We start from the raw sequence: 27,723 nt of genomic DNA, 5'->3' as shown, positions 1-27,723 counted from the left end.
TGTTAAAATTCAATATACTTAGAAGTTTTAACACTATCCCTCCATAAGTCAAAAACATTAAAAATTGTATCCATATAAATTCAAATTCTGTGAAACAGTGCACACAATAACACAGAATATACCGAACCATACTTCATTGATGAAATAGTACCATATTAAAAGAGACAATATTAGACACACTGAAATCATAAATCACTGTATTTCAACAAGTAGTTTTTAATATCAAAATAATAAAGATGTAAACACAGATATACTGGAAAACTACTATAGGTGGAAAAAGGAAGCTACTGACATTTTGTTTAGGAATTTAACATATGCACAATAACCAGACAAAGCACAAAACAACAAACCAATTAACTGTGCATATGAATACATGCATTAAACATTGTGCATGCTAAAATTTACCTGAATTATATGAACATAAGGCTTTATCTGGAAAAAAAATGTTAAAATAATGTCAAAATACATTTAAAAACCTTTAAATGTAATAGGGATATTGAAATTTAATCTCTGCTTTATAGTACAGGCCGTAGTTTAACAATTTTATTATAAAATAAGAAGGACCATACTAATTCAGAATAAAATAAAGAAGGGAGACACATCATATCTGAATTAGTACAAAAGTGCATTAGTACATTCAAGTTATGTTAGTTGAAACTTAGATTGAATGAAATAAACAGGCTAAGAGAAGGTACATAAAATAAAAAATTACTAATAGACCTGCCATGCATACTCATGGCTATCAATTTTATTTTATAATACATGGTTATACAACAAACTATGAAATGTAAAAAGTAATGGTTACACAGAGAAATTTAGCAGGCAATAAGCAACTAATGAGCTTAAATTGAAGGAATCTTAGAAAAACATTATTGTTTTGAATTCTTGATTTTGAAAAAGTATATTTTAAAATTGATTTCTTCTGGAAGAGGGACACTTTGAAGATTTACAGGGACAAGTTGTTTTGATATTCTCACTTAATTAAAATGTACATATAGAAAAAGAAATTGTCACAAGTTAGCAGAATACAAATTAGATTTTTCTAACAAATGTTTTAAAAGGTAGGAAAATGTGAATAAGTTGTTTTCACCTTGAAAGATGAGCAAATTATCATATGAATATACATCAGAAATTTAAAGGAATGTATGAATTATGATGCCATAAAAATACCAGAGAAGTGTAAAGATGCCCTAATACTTGGAAAAAATATAATTATTTATCCTGGCACATCTAAGTCATTAACCTAAAGGTAATAAGTCACAGGCAAAGAAAATAATAGGTTCATAGGTTATCACAGAAGCTTAGTTTCTAATGTTCAATTAAAAGATTTAAAATTTGAATGACATGATTCTAAACTCTATTTAACAAATAGAGAAGTAGTACATTTGGCAATATTTTACATAGTTGATTTGTCTGATTAGTAATCTACACAGCAGTGGAATTTATATAGAGTATTTTAAGGAAAAAGAATATTCTAACCACCGTATAGGAATTTCTAAAGACAGAGTATAATTACAGAAATTAGAAAAAAATAGTACGGTTGAATAATTTTATAAGTATTGTAACATTTATCCAGGATGTATTTTCAGAAATTAAAGATAAACTGAATCATCTAGATTAAACTAGAATTTTAAAAAAAATCAACATAAACTCTTAAATTACCAGTTTTGACCAACACTTACCACCATTTTACTTATCAGGTTACCAACCTACCTTCCATCATTTTCATTTAAAACAGATTTAATATATTTACTATATATTTTAAAAAATCTATTTACACTGAGTTTCCTGCCATCGTTTTCATGTACAGCTTGTTTAAACACTCATGTATATTTTTCTAGCCCTTTAACATTTTAACTTTCTACATTTACATTTTCTTAAATCTGAAATTAATTTTTGTATACTATATATAGCAGTGGTAGGCTGGTAAATGTTTAAGAACTATCAGTCTGGGGGAGACTAAAGCCTTGATTTGCAACATTGTCAATTTCTGTAATGTAAATACTCCCATATAGCCAATTCAAGCAACCCATGTCAATGACTGTGAAGGGAAGAGATATGCCTAACAGGCTCTGGTTCCAGTATCCCATCAGAAAAAGAATTATTAGCCATACTAAAGTTAAAACATAATAGAAGTATTCCTAGTGGAAGGCAGAAACATAAACTGAACATGAATAGATTCATGTTGCTTTAAAATGTCAAAAACTCTTATTATATCACAAAGACACAGAAAACTCAAGAGTAACAATAATAAACTCACCATCCAAAAAGCAAAGACAATAAAAATAACAAAAGAAGAGATGAAGTTACAATAACCTTTCCAAACAAGAAAAAAAAAGAATAAAAGTAATAATAGAGAATAATACTGTGTACAATCAATAGAGCACACATGTATTAAATGATAGTACAAAACTGTCTTATGAAGAGTTGATCACAAGGTATGCAGCAAAAAATCATGGGAAAAAAGTGTAATAGAAATGTGTTACATAGTTAATAAATAAAATTATCATGTTACTGCAAAATCTGAATTGCTGCAGTATATATAATTTTAAATTGTAATACCAATGAATTGTTATATATTTCCTTAAGTGAAAACACTGAACATAATTATAAATCTAAGTAAATATCTATATTGAAACTGTATTTTACATGCTGAAACAATTAACATTTTTAGAAGTTTTATAATTCTTTGTAAATATCTCTGTATCATGTTAAATGCTTTTTATTAAAATATGATGTAAGATGATGATATTCATATTCATTTAGCCACATATGCAAATTAATGCAAATATAATATATCCAAACCCTAGAATTTCAAATGGATAAATATTTACGAAAGGAAATATATCTGTTGTGGTCTTCCTACTTTATGTCTCTTTACTGTTCAGGTGTTTGGGGGTTTTTTAAAGATTTTCTTTTAAGTAACCTCTACACCAACGTGGGGCTCAAACTGACAACCTTGAGATCAAGAGTTCTATACTCCACCGATTAAGCCAGCCAGGTGCCCCTACTGTTTGTTTTTTAATGGTGACTGAATCGTGGAACTTTATTCTTGGAAACAGTGTTCCCACATGTAACAGGACGTCTTCAGTAAAGCTGAGTGTATTTCCCATATTGATATTATAATATTTATAACGGCTTTCTTTTTTAAGAACATCAAGATAAGAGTGTAATTTCATGTCCTTTTTACATCTTGAATGATCTGAACATTATGTTTTAATGACAGGTTTAACTGATCTAAGTTTACTATATATTTTTCAATTTGCAAGATACTATTTGAGGATTTTTCTGCAAAACACACTGTTAAGCAGACCTTCAAAGTGGTTTTTTGAAAGTCACTTATAGCGTGTAGTGATCTACATCAATTTTAAAGTCAGAGGGTGGTCCCAAATGATTTTCCTTTTTATCACTGTCTAATACAATATGCCCTAGGGAAAAGGATATAAAGTGAAATAATCAGTACCACCACCAAGAAGTGTAAGATTTAATTCAGCAGTGTAGATTTTTACTGTCAGAAATTAGAACAAGATATTTTAATGCATTTTAGATTAATAGTTAAAGGATTACACTACTTCTTAAAACTGTAAGAATAGCATCACTGTAATTTAGAATAAAAGACATTCACCAAACTTTCAAAACTATAGCTGTCCCTATAGATACTGTTAAGAAGTACCTAATATTTTAAAAACAAATAAGACAATGAATATGAGTGTTTTCTGTCAAGGGTATAGTTCCTTTGTCTTTTTAAAATTATAATTTCGGTTCATGATTAAAACTTCATAATTTATAAGAAGTTTTTAAATTGGAAAAAAGATATCATAGTGTTTCAAGCTATTAAAGCTTAAATTTTTACTGCAGGGATTGAAAAAATATGTGTGTATATATATATACATATATGTATATATATGGAATATGTACTTACATATAGGATATATATAATATTTTTTTAACAATGTACATATTTTGATGCAAACTATGATGCTGGAAATTGTTCAAGGGATTTTAATGAGGGGAGATAGGGACTATTTACTTATTGTGACATTTAGCAATTGGAGACCATTATGGTCATTGCCTAATAAGAACGTATAATTCAGGGTTGCCTGGGTGGCTCAGTTGGTTAAGCATCTGACTCTTGATTTCGGCTCAGGTTGGGATCACACGATTTGCGAATTTGAGCCCCACATCAGGCTCTGCGCTGATAGCATGGAATCTACTTGGAATTTTCTTTCTCCTTCTCCATGTGCCCCGCCCCCACTCACGTGCAAGCTCTCTCTCTCAAAAATAAATAAATAAACATTAAGAAAAAGAACTTCTCTAAATGCAAGCAAAGACATTTCCTTCCTATTTTTTTCCATTGCAGTTCACTGCTTTCCCTGATATTTACTACACTTAACTTGCTCCATTTCCAAAATATATGAGGTTTATTTATAAGCACAGTAGGTATTTGCTTATATGGTACAATGAAAGGAAACTCCTTCCCTTAAAACATTTTTTTCCAAGTTGCAACACATCAAGGAGAAGGAATACATCATGTTAAGACATTATTGTGCTATTTCTGTTAGACTTCTACCCTCAAATTCTTTTTAAAAATGATAAATCTCATAATCCTTAGCCTGACACTCAACACTTTCTATATATAAGTCTCATACTATTTAGATTTTATGTCTTCATCCTAGCATAATTAACTATTTACTTTTCTCACCTCTATATATTGAAATCTTACTTATTCTTAAGGCCTAGCTAAAATGCTGAGCACAGCTTGTATTATTCTCTAATACCTCTACATAAGCTTAAAATTTTAATTTTTACAACTCTACTTTCTATATATAAAAAGTTATACAAATACCAAGATTATGGCATGATTATGTATAGAGACATAAATTATGTTTTATTATCCTTATATTTTTCCCTTATACATTTTAAAGAGGTGGCAAGCTCTTTGTGTTTCTTTTAATTAGGGAAATTTATGTTTCAGGTTGGAAAGCAAAGTGACACATAGCATTTTACTTTCCGTACTCTAGGCTTATTAATGAGATTAAGCAAGAGGAGAGAAATAAGAGAGGAGGGTAGACAGGGCAGAAAAAGGATGGCACTGCTAAAGGTCAATATTTCTCAGAATTAGAAAGGGGCCAATGGCTAGAGAGACTTGTGAATAATAGGGAATCAGGCTCTAGGACCTCTCTGAAGTCCAGTGATATTTTAGGATTCTAGGATGATAGCCCCATGATGTAGCTGGATGCTAAGCACCAAAGAAACCAGCATTGGGGGAAAAAAATGCTATACATAAACCTACCTTCAAATAACCATTATGCATTGGGACAAATTAGTGAAGCTCTATAAGGACTAAAAATCAATGGGTCTTTTCTCAATATTTTCCTTTTTGGGGGCTTCCTGGAACTGCCAGCACGAGCTAGGAATAGGTAAGGAGAAGGAGTAAAGATTGATATTTGACTGGGAAGAAAGATACCTAAATAAGATTAAAGTAAGGATTAAATACAATATTTGAAAAAATAAGTGTGTATTTTGCATACAAGTTTGTGAATAAGAGTTTTACCTGCTACCTAAATATAATGTATCTTTGGATCAAACACAATATCAAGCACCATAACAGCTAAGTAAATATCTGTTGATGTAAATAAAATAATGTGAATTCCAAAAGAAAGCAAAAAAAGAAGGAAAAAAGGACAAATAAAAAACAAAGAAGCAATCCCTATAAAAATAACACCAACATTCTTCACAGAGCTAGAACAAACAATCCTAAAATTTGTATGGAACCAGAAAAGACCTCGAATAGCCAAAGCAATCTTGAAAACAAACAAACAAACAAACAAACAACAACAACAACAAAAAACAAAGCAGGAAGCATCACAATCCCAGATTTAAAGCTGTATTACAAAGCTGTAATAATTAAGACAGTATGGTACTGGCACAAAAATAGAACAGAAAACCCAGAAATGGACCCACAAACATATGACCAACTAATTTTTGACAATGCAGGAAAGAATATCCAATGAAAGAAAGATAGTCTCTTCAGCAATTGGTGCTGGGAAAACTGGACAGCGACATGCAGAAGAATGAACCTGGACCACTTTCTTACACCATATACAAAAATAAACTCAAAATGGATGAAAGACCTAAATGTAAGACAGGAAACCATCAAAATCCTCGAGGAGAAAGCAGGCAAAAACCTCTTTGATCTTGGCAGCAGCAACTTCTTACTCAAGGGGTAACAAGGGAAACAAAGCAAAGGGAACAAAAGAGGCAAGGGAAACAAAAGCAAAAATGAACTACTGGGACCTCATCAAAATAAAAAGCTTCTGCACAGTGAAGGAAACAATCAGAAACCAAAAGGCAACAGATGGAATGGGAGAAGATATTTGCAAACTACATATCAGATAAAGGGTTAGTATCCAAAATCTATAAAAAACTGATTAAACTCAACACTCAAAAAACAAATAATCCAGCGAAGAAGACATGAATAGACACTTCTTCAAAGAAGACATCCAGGTGGCCAACCGACACATGAAAAAATGCTCAACATCACTCATCATCAGAGAAATATAAATCAAAACCGCAATGTGATACCACCTTACGCCTGTCAGAATGGCTAACATTAACAATTCAGACAACAACAGATGTTGGCGAGGATGCGGAGAAAGAGGATCTCTTTTGCATTGTTGGTGGCAATGCAAGCTGGTGCAGCCACTCTGGAAAACAGTATGGAGGTTTCTCAAAAAATTAAAAATAGAACTACCCTACGACCCAGCGATTGCACTACTAGGTATTTATCCAAGGGATATGGGGATGCTGTTTCGAAGGGGCACATGCACCTACCCCAATGTTTATAGAAGCACTATCAACAATAGCCAAAGTATGGAAAGACACAAATGGGGTATTACTTGGCAATCAAAAAGAATGAAATCTTGCCATTTGCAACTATGTGGATGGAACTGGAGGGTATTATGTTAAGCAAAATTAGTCAGTCAGAGAAAGACAAATATCCTATGACTTCACTCATATGAGGACTTTAAGATACAAAATAGATGAACATAAGGGAGGGGAAGCAAAAATAATATAAAAACAGGGAGGTGTACAAAAACATAAGAGAATCTTAAATATGGAGAACAGACAGAGGGTTACTAGAGGGGTTATGGGAGGGGGGATAAGCTAAATGGGTAAGAGACATTAAGAAATCTACTCTTGAAATCATTGTTATACTATGTGTTAACTAACTTGGATGTAAATTAAAAAATAAATTAAAATATGCAATTAAAAAAACAAATAATATTGTATAAAATATTAAACAAAATTTATAAGAATCTACATTAAATGTAGATGTATGAATTACTCCAATAAAAAATAAATCTTTTCATAATGGATTTAAGACCAACTGTACATTTTTTTCAAAAGATAAACCTTAAATATAAGAATGTAAAGAGACGAAAGTAAAAGCTCTGAGAAAGATATACCACACACACAAAACAAAGAAAAGCAGCTGCAGCAGTATTAACATCAAGCGAAGAGAGTCTTAAGGAAAAAGCATTCCTAGATATAGAGACACATTACGTAATGAAAAAATCAACACTCTATTACAAAAAGCATAATAATTTTAGTTTATATGCACCTAATAACATAATCTCAAAACCTATAAAGCGAATAATGACAAAAATAAAGGAAAAGTCCACAATCATACGTGGAAATGTTAACATGTCTCTCAGTAACTGATGGAATATTCAGACAAAAAAAAAAAAAAAAGCAAACCCAGAAGATTTGAACAATAAAATTGGTAAACCTTATTAACTTGTAAAACATGTACGGAACTGCGACAAAATAAACATTCTTTTCAAGAACATTTAAGCACCACAAATAAAATGAATAATTTTAAAGATTCCAAATGATTCAAAGTATACACTCTCACAAGAAGGGAGCTATGCCAGACGTCAAGAAAAAGAGAAAAAAAACCTAAAAAAAACCGTCTAGAGTTTGGAAATTTAACAATAAACTCCTAAATAACTGATAGATAAATGAAAGCAACACAATACAAAGTATCTAAGTTTTTTTCTGATGAAATGAGGACAAACTACATCTAAACAAAGTAAAGGAGAGAAATAATAACAAAACTTAATGAAAAAGATAACAAATACAACCCAGAAACGAAACAAACCAGTTTTTTGTTTGAAAAGACTAATAAAATTAAGTCTGGCCAAGAAAAACAAGAAAAGAAAAAGAAGGAACAAATTAACCAATACAGGGGAAAAGAGGACATCACTAAACATCCAATGGACATTAACTAGATAATAAGATGTTATTATGAATAATTTTATGCAAATAATTTTTTACATTAGGAGAAATGTGCAAGTTCCAAGAAAAAAAAACACCTTAACAAAGCTGACACAAGACACAAATTTTTGAATAGTTCTAAATTTAGAAAAAAAAGGAAATTATCATTTAAAACCTATACATTAACAAATTGCCAACCTTGATGCCTTAAATGGTGATGACTTCTTTCTAAGCATTTAAAGAAGAAATAATACTAATAATGCACAGATTCTTTCAAACAATAGAAAATAGGGTATACTTCCAAACACTTTTTATGAGGCCAGCATTACCCTGAAATCAAAAGTTGACAATGATTATTACAAGAAAGGGAAATATGGTATCTAACAGAAAAAGAAGAAATATTTTCTAACACTTCTCTGAAGGCAGTATAGCATTGATAACAAAGGTAATAAAGGACAATCTTTCTTTCTCCTGAATATGGATGAAAAAATTTTATGTATAGTATCAGCAAACTGAAACAAGGGATAGAAGAAATGACAGTGCATCATGAGCTGAGTTTAACACAGGAGTACTAGATTTACATTTGAAAATCAATGCAATATACCACATTAATAGAATAAAAGAGAAACATCACCTGGTTATATCCATATATGCAGGGGAAAAAGTGATACAATTCAATATCTATTCATGATTAAAACTTTCATAAAAGTAGGAATAAAATAGAACTTCCTGAATCTCAGTGTAAAAAATCTTAAGGCAAATATCAACTATAATTGAGAAATATTTAAAGCTTTTCCCAAGGAATGGGGAACAAAATATGGATGGCAACTTCTACTCAACATTGTTATCACTTCCACTCGGCATTTTATCACGGGACCCTGCCGAAGTGTTAAGTAAGAAAAAGGAAAGCAAGATATAACAGGAATTTGAAAGTAACAGGAGAAATTGTCATTATTCACAGACAACATAATAATATTGTGCATCAAATTTCAAAATAATGTATGTAAATGTTATTAGGATTTGCTGAATAATAATAAATAATAACTTTTATTTCTGTATACCAACATCAGTTAAAATTAAATCCCTAGTTACAGATCTAATAAAGATGTAAAACCTCTACACTGAAACTTATTAAAATATTACTTGGAGATATATCAATTCATGGAATGGAATTCTCCTCACTCTGGAGAGACTTCAGTTCTCCCTAAAATGTTCACTGTAATTTGAATCAAAATTCCAAAAGGGTATTTGTGAAAAAAAATAATGTGATATTCAATTTGTTTGCTAGTGAAAAAAATTAACAATATTAATAATGATCTTAAAGAAGAACAAAGCTGGGTTAGTTACACTAACCATTTATTATAGATCTACGGTAATTAAGATACTTTAATATTGGCACAAAAACAGAAAAGTTGCCTAATTGAAAGGAACAGACTTCAGAAACTTAACCACATATTGGGAAGGCCTTTTTTTTTTAAATTTTTTTTTAACGTTTATTTATTTTTGAGACAGAGAGAGACAGAGCATGAACGGGGGAGGGTCAGAGAGAGAGAGAGACACAGAATCTGAAACAGGCTCCAGGCTCTGAGCGGTCAGCACAGAGCCCGACGTGGGGCTCGAACTCACGGACTGCGAGATCATGACCTGAGCCGAAGTCAGACGCTCAACCAACTGAGCCACCCAGGCACCCCTGGGAAGGCCTTTTTAACAAATGTCCTGGATCAAGTGGACATCCAAAGGATTAAGAATGAATTTTGATCCCTACCTCACACAATATACAAAACTCAATTCCAAACTAGATATAGATTTAATGAGCAGAGTAAAGCACTATTCTAGAAGAAAACATAGGCATATCATTATGACCTCAAAGAAGATATGTTTATACAGATCACACCAAAAAAACACTAACATTAAAGAAAAAAATTGAAAACTAAAATACACTCACATTAAAAATTTCTGTTGGTCATAAGATTCCATTAAAGAGGGGAAAGGCAAGTCATAGAATAAAATACATATATTTATACTATAAATAATTTAAATCTATAAATAATTTAAATCTATAATATCTATAATATCAATAACACTCATAAATCAATAAGCTAGAACCCAAATGAAAAATGGGCTAAAAATTTGACTAGGCTCGTCATAAAAGAGAATATCTATGGTCAATTAACCTATGAAAAGGTTATTAGAGAAAGGTAAATCAAAGCCACAATGAGGTAACACTGCACATCTACCTGAATGGATAAGTGAAAATAAAAATACCAGAAATACGTAATGATGTTGAGAAACTCAAACCCTCATTCACTACTCTAGGAAGTATGAATTGGTACAGTTCTTTACTGTAGGAAATAAAATGGGTTTTGAGAAACTGTTTAATAATATCTACCACAGTTGAATATATGCATAGCCTATTACCCATCTATTCTACTACTAGGTATATTCAAAGCAAAAATGAATACATATGATTACCCAAAGGCATGTATGAGAAAGTTCATAGCAGCACTATTAAGAACAGCCCAAATCTGAAAGCAAAGTATTAATCAACTGTAGAATGCATAAATTCTTGTATAAACTTATAAAAACGAATTGCATATAGCAATGAAAATAAGTTAACTGCAATTATTTGCAACAATATTGGTAAATCTCACAAACATATTGGGAAGGAAAAAAAAGCCAGATGTGAAAGTGTAATATACTGTGTAATTCCATTTCTATAAAATTCATAGGTGTATGTGAGTATTCCATTGACATGAAGTTAAAAAAGAAGGGGCGCCTGGGTGGCTCAGTCGGTTAAGCGTCCGACTTCGGCTCAGGTCATGACCTCACGGTTTGTGAGTTCAAGCCCCGCGTCAGGCTCTGTGCTGACAGCTCAGAGCCTGGAGCCTGTTTCAGATTCTGTATCTCCCTCTCTCTCTGCCCCTCCCCTGCTCATGCTCTGTCTCTGTCTCAAAAATAAATAAACATTAAAAAAATTAAAAAAAAAAAAAAAGAAGCAAAGCTGTTTTATGGTGTTTGAAGTCAGCACAGTTGTTACCTTGACAGGGAGAATAATTACCGGAAGAGAGCAAGAGAGAGGCTGGTGATGTTCTGTTTCTTGATGGGGGTGCTACTTATACAGTGTTGCTACTTTGTGTAAATTCACTTGGGGATATATTTATGATTTATACACGTTTCTGTATAGATGCTATAATTCAGTAAAGTATACTGAAAATGTAGAGTTCTGCTTCTGGGAATGATAGAGTAAGTTATATTGGACTAATTCTGCCAGTAATAATTACAAACTCTGGATAAATATTTTAATAAAAAACTGTTTAAAGATACCAGAGAACAAACAAATGCAGGCAGAAATCAGTGATATGACCCTTGAAATAGTTAAAGCACATACTGAAACAGCTTTTCTCCTACAGGCTTTCCCAATTTGGTTCACTGCCCAGGAGCTATAGTTCAAGAAAAAAGCTTCAGTATTGAAGCTTTATATACAACAGCCCCCTAAATCTTTGCCTAAATTGTAAACTGCAAAGGGAAAAAGAAGAAGCCACAGATGAAAAGCTAAAAGCAATGCAAGGAGATTTTAGAAACTTCCTGATGCATAGGACACAGAGCCTAGAGTTTGAGTCCCATTATATTGTGGGATTTTGGTCAATATCTTGGGCTTTGCCTAGAAAGTTCACACTTAGGGGGAGCCCGGGTGGCTCAGTCGGTTGAGCGTCCAACTTTGGCTCAGGTCATGATCTCACAGTTCATGAGTTCAAGCCCTGCGTCAGGCTCTGTGCTCACAGCTCAGAGCCTGGAGCCTGCTTCAGATTCTGTGTCTCCGTCTCTCTCTGCCCCATCCCCACTCATGCTCTGTCTCTCTCTGTCTTAAAAATAAATAAAACATTAAAAAAAAAAAAAAGAAAGTTCATACTTAGGAATGAGAACCACAAACCTGCCTAAGGGCTATACCTTATAACTATGAAAGACCAAAACAGAACTGCCCTAACATATCTTCTATAGGTCTTGGGTGATCCTTCAATAATTTCATGGTGTGCCAAAATAAAACCCAACATTCCTCTAAATCCAGAGTCTCTAAAATGTATGAAACACAATGTCCAGTACACAACAAAATTAGTATATATAAAATATACATAGAATGTGATCCATAATCAAAGAAAAAAACAGAAATATAAATAGACCCACAGAAGACTAAGATATTAGAGCTAGCAGACTTTAAAATAAAAATTATAGGGGCACCTGGGTGGCGCAGTCGGTTAAGCGTCCGACTTCAGCCAGGTCACGATCTCGCGGTCCGTGAGTTCGAGCCCCGCGTCAGGCTCTGGGCTGATGGCTCGGAGCCTGGAGCCTGTTTCTGATTCTGTGTCTCCCTCTCTCTCTGCCCCTCCCCCGTTCATGCTCTGTCTCTCTCTGTCCCAAAAATAAATTAAAAACGTTGAAAAAAAAAAATTAAAAAAAATAAAAATAAAAAAATAAAATAAAAATTATAAATATGTGAGAAAATCCACAGGATTACACACACACACATTACACATACATAAATTCGTTATAGATATTACACATACATATATGTACATTACACACACAAATGTGCATATACATGTAATTCTATGAATTATTTCCTATATTTACATATGTGTCTACATGCAATCCTATAAATTCATTAATACATTTACACAAATGCATATCATATATGTATATTATATAGTATTATACACACAGGGATATAATAAAAGAAGGGGAATTTCAGGAAGGATACAGAAAATTTTAAAAAAATCAAATGTAAATCATAAAATGAAAAATACAACATCTTTGCTAGGACAATTCATAATATGGCTTTCACAGGAAATTGTACACTATAGAAGAAAATACCAGTCAACTTGAAGGCAGGTGAATAAAAATAATCAAGACTGAGTAAGAGTGGGGGGAAAATTTTTTTTTTTAATAAACAGAGGCTAATTAACCTGTAGAACAAAGTCAAGAGGTCTTTATACATGCAACTGCAGCCCAAGAAGGAGAGAAGAGAATGGGGTGGAAAATTAGAAGAAATATTGACCAAAAATGTCCCCCAAATAGTTGAAATCTTGAGAAACTTTAATTATTAAATCACATCTCTTTTATTTTACACCTCTCAATGCCATCATTTTGGTTTTGTCCCAATGATTTGTTTGCATTCACTTTTCTTTAAACACTTGTGGTTATGAGGCTGTATGAGAATATAGTAGATATGATGTTTTCCATTTTAAAAAGTGAAATGGTAATAATGTTATATTTTACCAAATAAAGAATTAGCATTTGAGATGTCAAAGAGATGAACCTGATGAAAAAGAAAAAAGGATCAAAAAAAGAAAAGAAAACTCTTTTGGATTTTATAGTTCAAATTGTGATGAGAATGTTTAATAAGATACCAAGTCACAAACAAATTTGTAATGATTTCTGTCATGTTAAAAAGGAAAATATTTCCCTAAAGACAGCAGGCAACTTTAACTGAATGACAGTAAAGAATACATAAAAATTAAAACTTAAACATAAAAATATACCTTCAAAACAATATCTTTAGGTGTCAGAACAGTAATGGATAGTTTCTCACCAGTGAATCAGAACAAAATTGTGTGAATATGAGAGACATTTTACCATCTAAAAAAGCAATCTCACTTCTCTATTGATAAATTTTAGTTATTTGAATACATGGTTCCAATCTTACTCACATATTTTTAAAAAGGCTTAATCAGTCACTCTTTGAAATATGCACTGTCCCATCATTTGGTAATGTCTAAATAACATCCGGGATGGGAGCGGGTAAAAGTGGCCTGAAGTTAAAACGTGTTGTAGAAAATATTACCACCATATTAAAATTTTAACTTCTCATAATCTAATTGCTTTCAGACATGAACAATGAGCATGTGGCCATTTCTATAGATGTTTTGATATATAGAAACTTTTTATTTTGCCACCTGCAGAAATACCGGTATAAGAAGTCCTCTATTTCAAATATTTTCACTAATTCCTTTACTAGGGAAACCAAAGTTTATAATCAAAGTTGCTTCGACTCTTATCTCAAAAAGATTTTTAAAAAATATTTCAGTTAGCTACAAGATATATGAAACACTTATTTTTAGAATGGCTTTTTAAAATATTTCCTCATATGTTTAAAATTATAAATTCCTAATGTCCATGGAAATGAAGTACTTTTTTGAATCATTAGAATCTACAAATTTAAAATAGGAAATCATGAGCAGAGAAAACAGAATTCCAACAACACCAGTAAATATCCGTGTATATTCAATAAGCTCACAGCCTCAGAGTTCACAGCCTCAGATTTTGAATTACCAACATATCCTATTTTGTGGAGGTAGAGAATGAGGGATTATTACACATTTGTGATGGTTACTGTTCATGTATATGTTCCATCGACTATGTTAATGATCATGATCTTTAACAATATAAGACATACTTATAAATAAATGTAATATTTACCCTCTCCATGAAGAAAAACCTTGAAGGAGGTCATTCTTACGAAGTAACTTTTAAAATAATTAATGTTTATTTATACATACTTGAACCTGTTATTGATGAGCAATATATCCTCAGCCAATAGTAATGTCTTTAACTTTCTATTTCCAACTGTTAATCTTCATTTCCTTTAGGCATATGTACGTTTTTACTTATCTTCAATCCTACACATTGCTAGTAAATTATGATTACATTTTAGGTGTAAAACACCAATTTTAGCCATATGTTCAAATATTGAAAATTTATTTTATTAGAGGTTATTACTGGTAGGTAGAGACAGGACTGAATGGTACAACATGAAGCCATATTAACCATAAATGAATTTAATACTATTAATGACTAAGTAGCAGAAGAGCATTTGGGAGATGGTTAAATATTAAAAGGCACAAAGTGGATTAAATTAAATTAACTACATGAAAATCCACGATCCATATAGCTAACTAGAAAGAACTCTATTCTCATCATTCTCCACATACACTATTCTTAATTAGCTGGGGAGGGAAAAAGTAACGAAAATTGTTGGAAGATTTAAGAGTTTCAGATATTAAGAGTTATCAAACCTAGTTATTCTAATAACAACTGGAATAAGTATTAGATTAGTAGCCTATAAACCTAAACTATAAGAATTAGTACAAACTGATTTGTATTCATAAACTTCATGTAGTAAACCATGATCCAACATTGTGATTTAGAGAGAACGTACTTAGTAGATCACAGTAACCAGAAAGAGTAGACACTAAAATGAGCCCACATAAAATTCATAGTCGTGTAATAATTACAACAAAAGACGTTGTAATGGCGATTGCAAATAACAGTGAGTAGGTGTTCACTCTGTGGAGAGGCTGAAAAAATTGAGTGCTATGAAACTAGTGTTCAATTAATACCACCCATATGTAAAAGACTGTACAGTCCGTGGAAATAAAATTCTAGTCATTAGAGACATTTTTAAAAAGGAGTGAAGACAATTCTCTAGGCTTTCCTATGACTAAATATCATAAGACCAATCCTCTGCTCTAATATTCTATTCATCAAACAGCCTGCTGATATATAATTTAGTCCTCTATTCAGCAGAGAGAACGTGATCCACATAGATAATAGTCATTTCTTATGTTGCCAAATATACTTCCCATTAATGATAAATGACATGGCTTTTGCGCTTTTAAATTTACACTTCTGAAATTTAGTTAATGTCAGTCAGTTCTCCAGTACTTGACAAAATGTTGCTAATCCTGGAACATGCTGACTCCATGAAGATAAAATTATCCCATGAACACTACCCAAAACAGCAAGTGGACATCTCCCCTTTCAATAATAGATTCATCAGGAAAACAAATTTGAGTTGTAGGAACAATAAGCCAGTAATGCCGCTTTTCAACCTAGAAATCATTTCCAAGTTTCCCCTAAGATTCTTTGAATTGATTAAATTCTATTCAATACTTTGGACTGTGTATAATTCAGGGTAAAATGCAACATTGATGATAATAATAGTAACAATAATAACATCAGCTTATATTCCTGAGAATATTTAACTCTTATTTCCACACTTAATGTAGGTTAATGTATCTATAGCTACATGGCTAAATCTTACTGTATCTGCTACCTCATTCCTATATAAGTTTCTAATAGCTAAAATTAAAACATAACTGTGCTTCGAGGTCATACTGTGATAAATGAATGCTGTAAGTATAACCTCATTTTAGCGTATCAATTGAAAATCATCAACAATAGCTATGAAAACACTAATAGATGTCTGTTAAAACCATAATGGTATCTTTAAGTTCTATGTCTCATATATATCATTCAAGATAATTCAACAAAGGTATGATAAATCTCACTGGAACCTTACTTTGCAATCTCCTTGTTGGGCTCTCTCCATGGAGTTGTCGTCGTGGCATATACGGAGAAGGGTGAGGAAGTGGTAATGAAGAAACATCATGTGTCTGGAGTTTGTACCAATGTGGCTCATCATCTAATAATGCTGTTTCTAATTCAATTAAAATCTACAAAGCCAAGAAACAAAAGAATGTTAAATATCTATAATATAGAAACTCTATTAAATGGTCTCATAACTTTTATAATAATGATAATTATAATAACAATGCCATTAGATCAAAAGTAATATGTTGCAAAGTTGTCCTTATGTTTGACAATAACTAAATAAAAGATAAGTATGCATAACTTCTGGCTGACTTAATAGTTTTAAATATCTAAAATTTTTTATAGACCTTTGACTATTCACTTACTAGAGGTTGTTAAATTTGCATTACATAAAGACGCTACAAAAAAGAAAAAAGAAACAACTCCAGCCAATAGCTCTGATAAACATAGAAGCAAAAATTCTCAACAAAATATTAGCAAACCAAATACAAAAATACATTAAAAAAATCATTCACCACAATCCATGAGATTTTTTTCAAGGATGCAGGGTAGTTCAATATTCACAGATCAATCAACATGATACATCATATCAATAAGAGAAAGGATAAAAACCATATGATCATTTCAATAGATGCGGAATCCATTCATGATAAAAACCCTCAACAGAGTAGGTCTAGAGGGAACATACCTCAACATAATAAAGGTCATATACGAAAAACCCACAGTTAACATCATGCTCAATGGTAAAAAAGCGTCAGGCTCTGTGCTGATAGCTCAGAGCCTGGAGCCTGCTTCAGATTCTGTGTTTCCGGCTCTCTCTGCCCCTCCCCTGTTCACACTCTGCCTCTCTCTGTCTCAAAAATAAATTTAAAAAACATTTAAAGAATTAAAAAAAAATAAATTTACAAAGGAAATCAGTCCATGGGAATAAGTGACAATTTCCTTTTAGGGTCTTGTGCAAAGATGACAGTGTTTGTGATTATGTATATGAGAAGTGCTGTGTAATGATAAATCACCATTTAGCTAAGGGAGGTAAAGAAGCACAACAGCTAAGTTATTTCATTCTTCCCAAATTTTCTCTAGTCATTTTCCAAATCACAGGCACTGTGTTCCAGAGGTTTACACACACACACACACACACACACACACACACACACACACACACATTTACTCCTCAGAATAGCCCTGAGTTGCATAGTATTATTGTTGCCGTTTGGCGAAGAGGAAACTGAAGCACAAATAGATTAAATAACTTGCTCAAGGACGCAAGGCTAGGAAGCAGTAGTGTCAGGGATCCTGACCAAGAAGGCCAGGGCCAGTCTGCTCCTAACAACCACGTTACCCCCCTCCCAACTGGTTTACCACTCTTCCTTCTCTATGAATATTCAGTTCAACCCTTCTTTGGATTGTTGTTTTTCCCATGAGATTCACATTTAACTGACTCAGGCAAACTAACCACACTGGAAAAGGCTAAAAGCATTACTCATTTTTACTATGCTAATAGCTGGAGAACTGCCTCCCACCTTGCCCCTCTCCAATTCGTTCTCTGCGTTACAGGTGGAAATGTTTTTCTCAAGTACAAATGCAATCCAGCCAGTCCCTTTAAAATCTATCATTTGCGGGGCGCCTGGGTGGCGCAGTCGGTTAAGCGTCCGACTTCAGCCAGGTCACGATCTCACGGTCCGTGAGTTCGAGCCCCGCGTCAGGCTCTGGGCTGATGGCTCGGAGCCTGGAGCCTGTTTCCGATTCTGTCTCTCCCTCTCTCTCTGCCCCTCCCCCGTTCATGCTCTGTCTCTCTCTGTCCCAAAAAAAAAAAAAAAAAAAAAATGTTGACAAAAATAAAATCTATCATTTGCTCCGTCTATCCACAAGATAAAATCCAAACTTCTTAACATGATGTATTGAAGGATGTGATCTGGTCAGTGTCAGATTCACCCTCGAGTCTAATTTCTTACCACTTTCCCTTCCAAGACTCCCTCAACTCTCACATCTTGTTATTCCTTCTGCAGGAGCTTCACTCCCCTGGTCTGTATACTTAAGAGGTTATAAGTTCCTTGAAGGACATAATATTCCTTATTCACCTTTGAAGCCTCCGTCCCTAGCACTTTACAGATACATTATAGGGCTTAAAAAATAATTCATAAATGAATGATTGAGCTACTAGATGTAGAGTTGCTTCACTAAAACTAAAATGATAAACACGCACCAGAAAGCACAGCAATGCATTTGTGAAACACAAAACAACCTTTTATCATTCAACACTGAGATTTCTACACTAGGAACAAACACCTAAAAATTGTCACAAAGTATTCAGAACCATTTTTTTATGTTACCAACATTTTGCCTTGAAGCAGTAGCTACATTCATTCTGTGAAAGAAACTGTTTACGTCTTCAGATATTCAAAATATAAGATTTTACTGACAGTCACATAAAGAAAAGTATTCAAGAGGACAGGAACAGTCTAAGCTTCAAAGTAATTCCAGATACCTCTCCCAAGAATTCACTTTCTTCCTCTCGAACTCGAGCTTGATCCCAGAGCGTGATCTCTAGCATCCGTTCCCTAAATTCTCTTCGATGGACTGGGGAATAAATGAATGTTTGGTTCCATTTGGGTTCCAATGTTTTCTTTACTGTTTTAGTTCTTCTCTTGTTTTTATCACTGTAAAAAAAAAAAAAGAGGAATATATGAACTTATATAAACCTTTAAGTTTTGCCCCAAAAACTATTCATTTAAAATTTCTCAGGAAAGAAGTGAAGTTTTCCATAAATTTATCATACATTTATGAATATTGTAATTGTTTAAATTGCTACTAAAACGTATAAGTATATAATCATATCACTTTATAAAAGCAATATTTCAATAAATCTGAAATCCTTCCACGATAGATAATTAAAAACTTAATCTTTCTCAAAATCTAAATAAAACCAGACTAAAGAATATTAACTCCACGTTTTTTTTACACATATTGCCCTATTGGAAACCTTTAAAGCAGCAATGAACCAATGACATTACATATACTATTCACTTGAACGACAGAAGTCTAATTGTGATGTTCACAACTTTATATCTGTATAGTTTAGCTGAGCAACTACAATTACATTTTATCAAGTTATTTTCTTACATAAAGAAAATACGTACTTGATCATTAAACAGCTATCAGGCCTTTAAAAGCATTGTAAAATTATTTCTGTGCGAGGTAGCCACCACAGTGTGAGCTGGAAATGCAAGCTGGTCATCCCTGATAGATGGGACTTCCAGCTCAGAGGTTTCCATACTTTTTTTGACTGCGTATCTCTATCAAGCGAATGTTTTTGACAATGCATCCTATTATATGTACATACATTTATGAATTACATGCATGTATTACTATACTGTTGTATAAATAATATTGTGTTCATTCACGAACACACAAAAATAGAAATTAAAAATAATTAGGTAAAAATTCAGAAAATTCAACTATTTCTTCTGGAACTCCAATGGATTGTTTTACTCATCCCGTGGGGTGTATCCATTCCTTTCTGAGATCCCTACTGTAGCTTATTAGAAAGGATCATCTAGGAAGAACATATTAAGCCATCTAGAGAGCTTATTTGAAGTGAGAAGTGTACAATAAACTCCAAGCAGAACCACAGTAGCTGCCACAAATTCTCTCAGCACAACATAGTTCTAAGAGTACTGAGAAATAAGAAGCAGGGGAACTAAGCAGGGGCAGTAAGTCTCTGAATTGGGGAGGCTGTGCTTCTTCTCCTTGGTGAACATAGAGCTTAACATATGACATAGATTGGATTTAACTAATCAAGAGCACATATGTTGCCAGAGCTCATGTATTTAATGTGGCAGAAAGCCACTTTAAAACATTGTATCTTTATTCATCTCTAAGGCCTTGTTAGGAAAATAACTTTGGAAACTCATGTAGGGAATTTTAACTCCATTCTATCTTATGGAAAAGTGGTATTGCAAATAAAAATAATTAAATAATAGAAATAATAACAAGGACTATGATTCATTACTCCTTCTGTCATCTCCTCTCTTCATTCAAAATTTTAACAAATATTTATAAAGCATCTACTTATATTCCATGCATTGAAGATTGAATTATGAGACCCTGTGAAGAGATAAAGTTCAGGCCAGGAATTAAAAGATTAAGGCCAGGAAGAAAACATTTAGTGGGAGCCTTGCTGTATAATTCAAAAATGGTTTGTAAGGCAGTGTGAAAGGCAATAGAAAAATAAACCTTGACTTCCTCCTAAGAAGTGTAAAAAGTTCTCAGATAAAGAGGACTATTTTAGAAGGGATTCCTATACTGGACAGCATGAAGACTAGACAATCATTGAAGTTCCTCACACACCCACCATATACAATTAACACTTAATAAGGCAATTTAGTGTGTATTAAAGTATCAATCCTTGCAAAGAACCATAAAAAAATTATCTTCAGCAAGTTAAAAAAAAAGTAAATTAGGGTTTGTGTTCGTTTGTTTGTTTGTTTGTTTGTATAACTAAAGCCTTCAAAATAAGATCAGGTTAAAGAAAAATGTTGGGGTTTCCTGGCTAGCTCAGTTGGTAGAGCATGTGACTCTTGATCTTGAGGTTATCAGTTCGAGCCCCATGTTGGATGTAGAGATAACTTAAAAATACAATTCTTTAAAGCAAACAAACAAAATAAGTTCAGGTTTTATAAGTCAAACACTGAAAAGCTGCTAAGAGTGTTTAAAAACTAAGATCAATACACACGCTATAAAGATTTTATTTTTTAATTTATTTTTTTAAGATTTTAAAAAATGTTTCTATTTTTGAGAGAGAAAGAGAGAGAGAGAGAGCATGAGTCAGGGAGGGGCAGAGAGACAGGGGGGCTCACTGCTGTCTCTCACTGTGCTGACAGCAGTGAGCCCACGCAGGGGCAGAAAGAGGGAGAGAGAGTCACAAGCAGGCTCTGCATTGTCAGCACAGAGCCTGACATAGGTCTCAAACTCATGAACTGTGAGATCATGGCCTGAGCCGAAATCAAGAGTTGGATGCTTCACTGACTGAGCCATCCAGGTGTTCCCAAGATTTATTTCTCAATAGCAGCCCAATAACAATAAAATAAATCACTGATCTCTACCAGTATCATTAAATTGTTGAGAATGCAAACTATTTTTTTTTTAATAAAATCCAACCTAAAGCCTTTCCTATTTATTTTCATGTTACCAGCACTTTGGGTTTCCATTTACTTTTTTTTTTTTTTAAATGTTTTTATTTATTTTTGAGACAGAGAGAGGCAGAACATGAGCAGGGGAGGGGCAGAGAGAGGGGGAGACACAGAATCCGAAGCAGGCTCCGGGCTCTGAGCTGTCAGCACAGAGCTCAACACAGGACTCGAACTCACAGAGTGTGAGATCATGACCTGAGCTGAAGTCGGACACTCAACCAACTGAGCCACCCAGGCGCCCCTTCCATTTACTTTATACCACGAACAGCATGCAAAGACTTGATGTGTTTACTCAAAACGAAAAAAATATATTTTGACGGAAAACCAATGTTACTTCAAGACATAAAAGAGTGTAAAACACACTCGGGTATTTTTTAGAGTAGGTCATAACTTAGAAAATAACGTTTTGAATAAATCAACTGACATAGTGGCATTCCAGACGACATCTCTTCTGTGCAGCCTCACTTGCCCCTCCAGGAATTCGTATCAACAAAAAGGCATCAATTGTTTTCTATGTTCACTTATTCAAATAGCCTCTCTCCTCGAAAAATTGCCAAGAAAAATGAAATAATTCATACCAAAAGCATAAATAGTCAGTTATTCATGTGTAAAAACTTGTATCAGCAGCAAAAAAAAAAAAAAAAAGATAATATAGCTGTTTCTGAGTTAACCAAAGAATCCTCTTCTCTTTAAAGATAAAACCCTGATACAACTCTCTCAATCAATAAAGTAAGCAACAACAACAAAAAAAGTAAGCAACAAACTTACTATTCTTCAAATTTCTGATAATTGACAAGGAAACAGCTGAGAAACAATTTGAGGATGAAATATTTACCTATTTCCCCCATTCTCTGATGCCGAGAAAAAATAAAAACACTACATCTAAAATATAAAGGATTGGTGAAGCAGACTTTCCTTTCCATTTTAGATCCATCTGCTCAGAAAGTAGGGGGGAGAGTATGTAAAATGAAATAAACAAAACAAAAATGGTCAATCAAGAAATAAATTCCGGGGCGCCTGGATGGCTCAGTCAGTTGAGCATCCGACTTCGGCTCAGGTCATGATCTCACAGTTCGTGGGTTCGAGCCCCACATCAGGCTCTGTGCTGGAGCCTGCTTCAGATTCTGCGTCTCCTTCTCTCTCTGCCCCTCCCCCGCTCATGCTTTCTCTCACTCTGTTTCTCAAAAATAAATAAATGTAAAAAATTTTTTTTCAATGAACAAAAAAGAAATAAGTTCCATAATTTGAAAGTCTTTTATCATCTTCCGAAGTAAGTATTTTTTTCAAAGGTTTGAGCAAGCAGAAACTTAAGTTATGTATATGCAGAAAAGCATAGATGGGAATACTAGCAATTCTTGTGGGTTTTTATCAGGGCATTCTAAGAATGTTTAGACTAGTAAATCATGCTGCTCTAAGAAGCCAAGTGATGTGGCCTCCAGGATGGCAGGGTAATAGGGCTGTGACATATCGAGTCAACCAACTGAAGTTTAAACTGCATTTAAAAGCTCCAGTTGTGAATATCTTCTTCTTCCCTTGCAGTTCAAAGTATATCCCTATCCAAAAGGCAACCTAAGTTGTGAGAAAACAACTTTCTTCATGAAAATTTGGTAAGATCAAATTATATGGCAGTTTTAATAACTTTAGACACAATGGCACCTTGACGGACTTTCTGATGAATCTTCTTCACAAATTTCACTTCAAAATATGTATCAAACAAAATGTAAGGCCTATGTTAATTGTCTACTTCCATATTTTTATCCTTTTCTTGGTTGAGGTTGTTCTTCAGATGATACTTTGGCATTCAAGTCTGATGACTTTCAGCTTGAACTAAGTAAATGAGGGGCCAAAAGTGTGTAAACGTGTTGAAGATCACACGTGTGCCTAGCCACTTCCAACGTGGGAAAAAATGACCAGCCTTTGAGAACACTCTGTCCTGGAGGCCAGGATGCTCAATAGCTGGGGAAATGATAATTGGTGTCATTAATTCTTTCTTTTTACAGGACGTCTACTGAATAATCTCTTTTATTTTTTATGTACCTGAAATTAAAAGGAGATTAGATAATTTTTGAAAATCTATTCCTCCAATCCTAATTTCTCTGTTCAAATTAGGGTAGAACAACATCATTTGTGCTAGTTAGTAAGGACACAAAGCAAATGCTGCTTGAAGAAGTTGATTCCAGGACCAGAGGCATGGAGTGATGATTTGGGGTGATGAAATATAAAGCATATTCACTAATTTTACATTACATAAAGAAAGAATATCTTAGTATGAGGAGGTAGAAGGTGTAAAGGAACATGATGAGTACCTTTTAGCATCATTTCCAGCTTTTTGCTTCTGTAGACTGTGTTAAAAATGCATTTGGTTTTAAAAAGCATAATAATTGTTAAGATTTTGATAAATGAAAATACGCATCATTTAAGAATCCATATAACCTAAAATAAATCTTCAATGAAATCATCCATAACATTTGATATCAGTTTTAAAACAATCTCAAAGCACTTACTGTCACTATTTTGAAGAATCATGAATCATATGAATCATATGAATAGATGAATCATTATGTTTAGGTTAAATTTCATAAATATCTGAGTTGCATGATACATAAAAATAAATGAGACAGAATTGAAACACCCACTGTTATTAACATTTCTTATTTATTTTCAAGAACATTTATTTTTGTTTCATATCCCTACCTTCTGTCTGGAAGAAAGTAAATTTTAACATAAGGATTCCTTGGCCTCCCATCTTCCCTGGAAGGGAGATCCTTTGCTCCCAAAATTGTAACTATTAATTGGTGACCAACCTTGTCAAACCATAGTTTTATCTGAAAAGCAAAAATATTCATTTATCAGCTCAAACTTTTACTACCATCACATAATGCTTACATTCCCAATCTTTCCCCATTCCCTTACACTAGTATGAGCACAGAATAAGTTTTACTTCATAAATTGCACTTAGTTAAAATAAAAGGATATGCTATAATAACTTCAATGAACAGAGGCAATAATGCAGATTATTTTGGATGGATTGATAAATCACTTGAGCTTTTTGTTATCCTAATGTGATTGCTTATTAACATGCACATGATAATTACCCTAAGAACTTCACATACAGTGACTGTGTTTGCCTATCTTTATGTAAGAATCATATTTTAGTTCCCCTAAAATAATGAGTTCAGAATAAATGCTCAAATGAACTGAAGAGATACCTCATTTATATGGCATTCGTAGGGAATTTTCAAGCAAATGTTTTAAAAGACAAAACATTTCATTTGAAAAGACATTTTAAAGATTACAAGCAAGGTAGAAGTACCAGTGGCTTTAGTCCATAGACTCCTTGATTTTGTATTTAAAGCCATAATAAATTCATCTTTATAGGTTTTTCTTACACAGACATCGAGTCCCTTTTTCATTAGAGGAGAAGATATATTACATCCTTAGAATAAAAGGGTATTATTTTACCATTCGAGATGAGAAGATGGGAGTAACTTCTCTGACATAATTAGGAATTGGAACTTCACATCCAGCTGCTAAATTCATTTGATTTAACAATTGTCACCTCCCACACACATACCTCACACTCCCACACCTAGCTAGCTAATTCTACCCTGTCAGGATGTATAACTTGGCTCTAATCCACGTTTTGGTTCAGAACTCATCACATCTCTGGCCATTATCTTGAAATTGAATCCAAAATCTGAAAGTTGGGAATAAAATTATATACTGTGTAATAGTTTAATTTTTCCTTTAATTTGGAAGTTTAATATTTGCAGCAGTTAAAAAAAAATGTTAATATACATCTCATGTCCGTCATTCCCTCTCCTCCTGAAATGGACAGTCAGGTCTGGACCAGGCTCTGAGATATACAAATAAATATATAACATATATACACATGCATAAAAATCACCTAAATATATATATATGTATATATGATATATTGCTAATTTGGTTCTAATTCTAACATGGCTCTGTTGAGTCTCTCAACTCATATCTCAGAGAACGAGAGGCTGAACGAGACTTTTGAGTCCAAAGAAGAGGACTAATGGCCCAGAAGAGTATATAAAATTATTTATCATGCTCTTCTGTCAAATGGAATTAGCCCTCTTAATGACAGCAAGAAATATTTAATTTTTAAAAATTATAATTAATACCCTTTATGTTATATTAAGCCCTCATATTTAAAATGCAGGTATTACCATGCTGTCGTGTAACAAAGTTTTCTTAATAGAGCTGCAAAGTACAGTCTCTAGAAAAGTGTTTCTTAAAGGGTGGTTCACTAACCTTACATCTGTGTTATCTGGCTTATTTGTTGAAAAGTTACAAATTCCTGTGGCCCACCCCTCACCTACTGAATCAGAACGGGGCCCAGGTTTTTGTTTGTTTGTTTTTTTGACAAATTTCAACAAGTCCTCCTGGTGATTCTCATGGGCATTAAAGTTTGAGAACCATTGCCTGAGACTAGGGGATTAACACCCTGAAAGAAAAAAAAAAAAAAACCTCTTCAACATGCGAATAGAAAAAAGTTCAAATATTTGCTTGTGTAACAACATTAGAACATAGATACAGGTGAGGGTAAGTGGAAAAAAAAAGAAACCATTGTTCTGGCAAAGACATGAGGGGAAAACAACAAGAAAAAAAGTAAGAAATACAAGAGTGTCTTTATATGAGATGAAACAGAGATGTTGTCAGAGAGCATCACGGTTCTTCTAAAATGTGTGACCAAAAACCCCATTAATTTCTGATATTCTCTATTTTCTATAGCAATCAAAAAGCTTATGGCTTTATATTTCCAGGACAATTAAAAACACTTCTCTGAGGATCATGATATGATTATTAGGCACTTCAAAGAAAAAAAGATTCTGAAAGCCTAAAAAAAAAAAAAAAAAAAAAAAAAAAAACCTTTTTCTGGTAAACTGTACCTTTAAAAAAAAAGAAACAATAATAATAATTATTAGACTAAGCTCATAATTATTGGAGCAAGTTACTGATTTCTGTAAATTGTTTCTGACGGATGAGACTAAGCATTTGCCATCTTCACAGGTGATATTTTTGCTCCTCTAAACTCTTTAGAGACAAACATTTGAGATACATAACTTCAAATGCTTGATAAGCAGTATTCTTTTTAGATTTTCCTATGCCACAGAAAACTAAAATTATCATTTGTGAGTAATATTCATTTTTCATACAAGCAGATACTAGGCATATGGCCTCCCTGTATACATTTTATAAAATTTATAAAATTATACTTTCCAGATATATAAATGTTAATATAGTACATTTTAATTTTATGGGTTTTTTAGTCAAAATTACAACTTTTAATAAACTTTTTTAAACTAGGCGTTTGATTGATAGCCCTAATTTTCATTTTATATTACAGGACTTGCATTGAAGTTTTTAATAGATATCCAGTTCACATTAGCAAAACAATTATTTTATTAGCTAGATTATTTTATCACATTACTAACTTTCTTATCTGTGCTTTTCAAATGATAGGTGAAAATATATCTGTTGACTCCCCCAAAATATAATAAGTGGATTTCCACAGTTCTAGATGACATACTTCTGATTTTACCTCTAGTTCATTAATAAAAATCTTGCAGCATCTTTTTAATTGTTTGCATATAGTAATCATTCCAGCTTTACCATGTACCCATTTTTAAATGTCCTAAGGAGAACCTGAACAGCACAAGTAAATATTTAACACTATATAATATTAAGTAGAACTGTAATTTTTCAAATTTAAACTAAATTAGTATTATTCAAAACAACAACAACAAAAAAAACCATGCAGCAAAGCAAGGAAAGCATAATACTACTTAAAAAAACAACTATATTGTCATTATTTTACCATGTAAGGGTTTCC

General features: G+C 33.0%; 1 protein-coding gene across 49 annotated transcripts in view; it reads right to left on the bottom strand.

Moving 5' to 3' along the window:
* The window catches only part of RIMS2 (regulating synaptic membrane exocytosis 2), a 612,947-nt gene that overhangs the window by 255,253 nt on the left and 329,971 nt on the right, over positions 1–27,723 (bottom strand). For 33 of the 49 annotated variants that reach the window (XM_058698770.1, XM_058698807.1, XM_058698778.1 and 30 more), the window contains 3 exons: positions 24,555–24,685; positions 19,157–19,328; positions 16,637–16,790 (listed from right to left, as the gene is read on the bottom strand). In XM_058698770.1, the coding sequence (XP_058554753.1) occupies positions 16,637–16,790; positions 19,157–19,328; positions 24,555–24,685 (457 nt within the window). Of the gene's footprint in view, positions 1–405; positions 433–16,636; positions 16,791–19,156; positions 19,329–24,554; positions 24,686–27,723 lie in introns of all 49 variants that reach the window. The other 16 variants (XM_058698768.1, XM_058698754.1, XM_058698772.1 and 13 more) reach the window with 1 other exon arrangement.

The sequence above is a fragment of the Neofelis nebulosa genome, chromosome 14, assembly GCF_028018385.1.
Source record: "Neofelis nebulosa isolate mNeoNeb1 chromosome 14, mNeoNeb1.pri, whole genome shotgun sequence".
Taxonomy (NCBI): Eukaryota; Metazoa; Chordata; class Mammalia; order Carnivora; family Felidae; genus Neofelis; species Neofelis nebulosa.
This window is presented reverse-complemented; position numbering and strand designations above follow the sequence as displayed.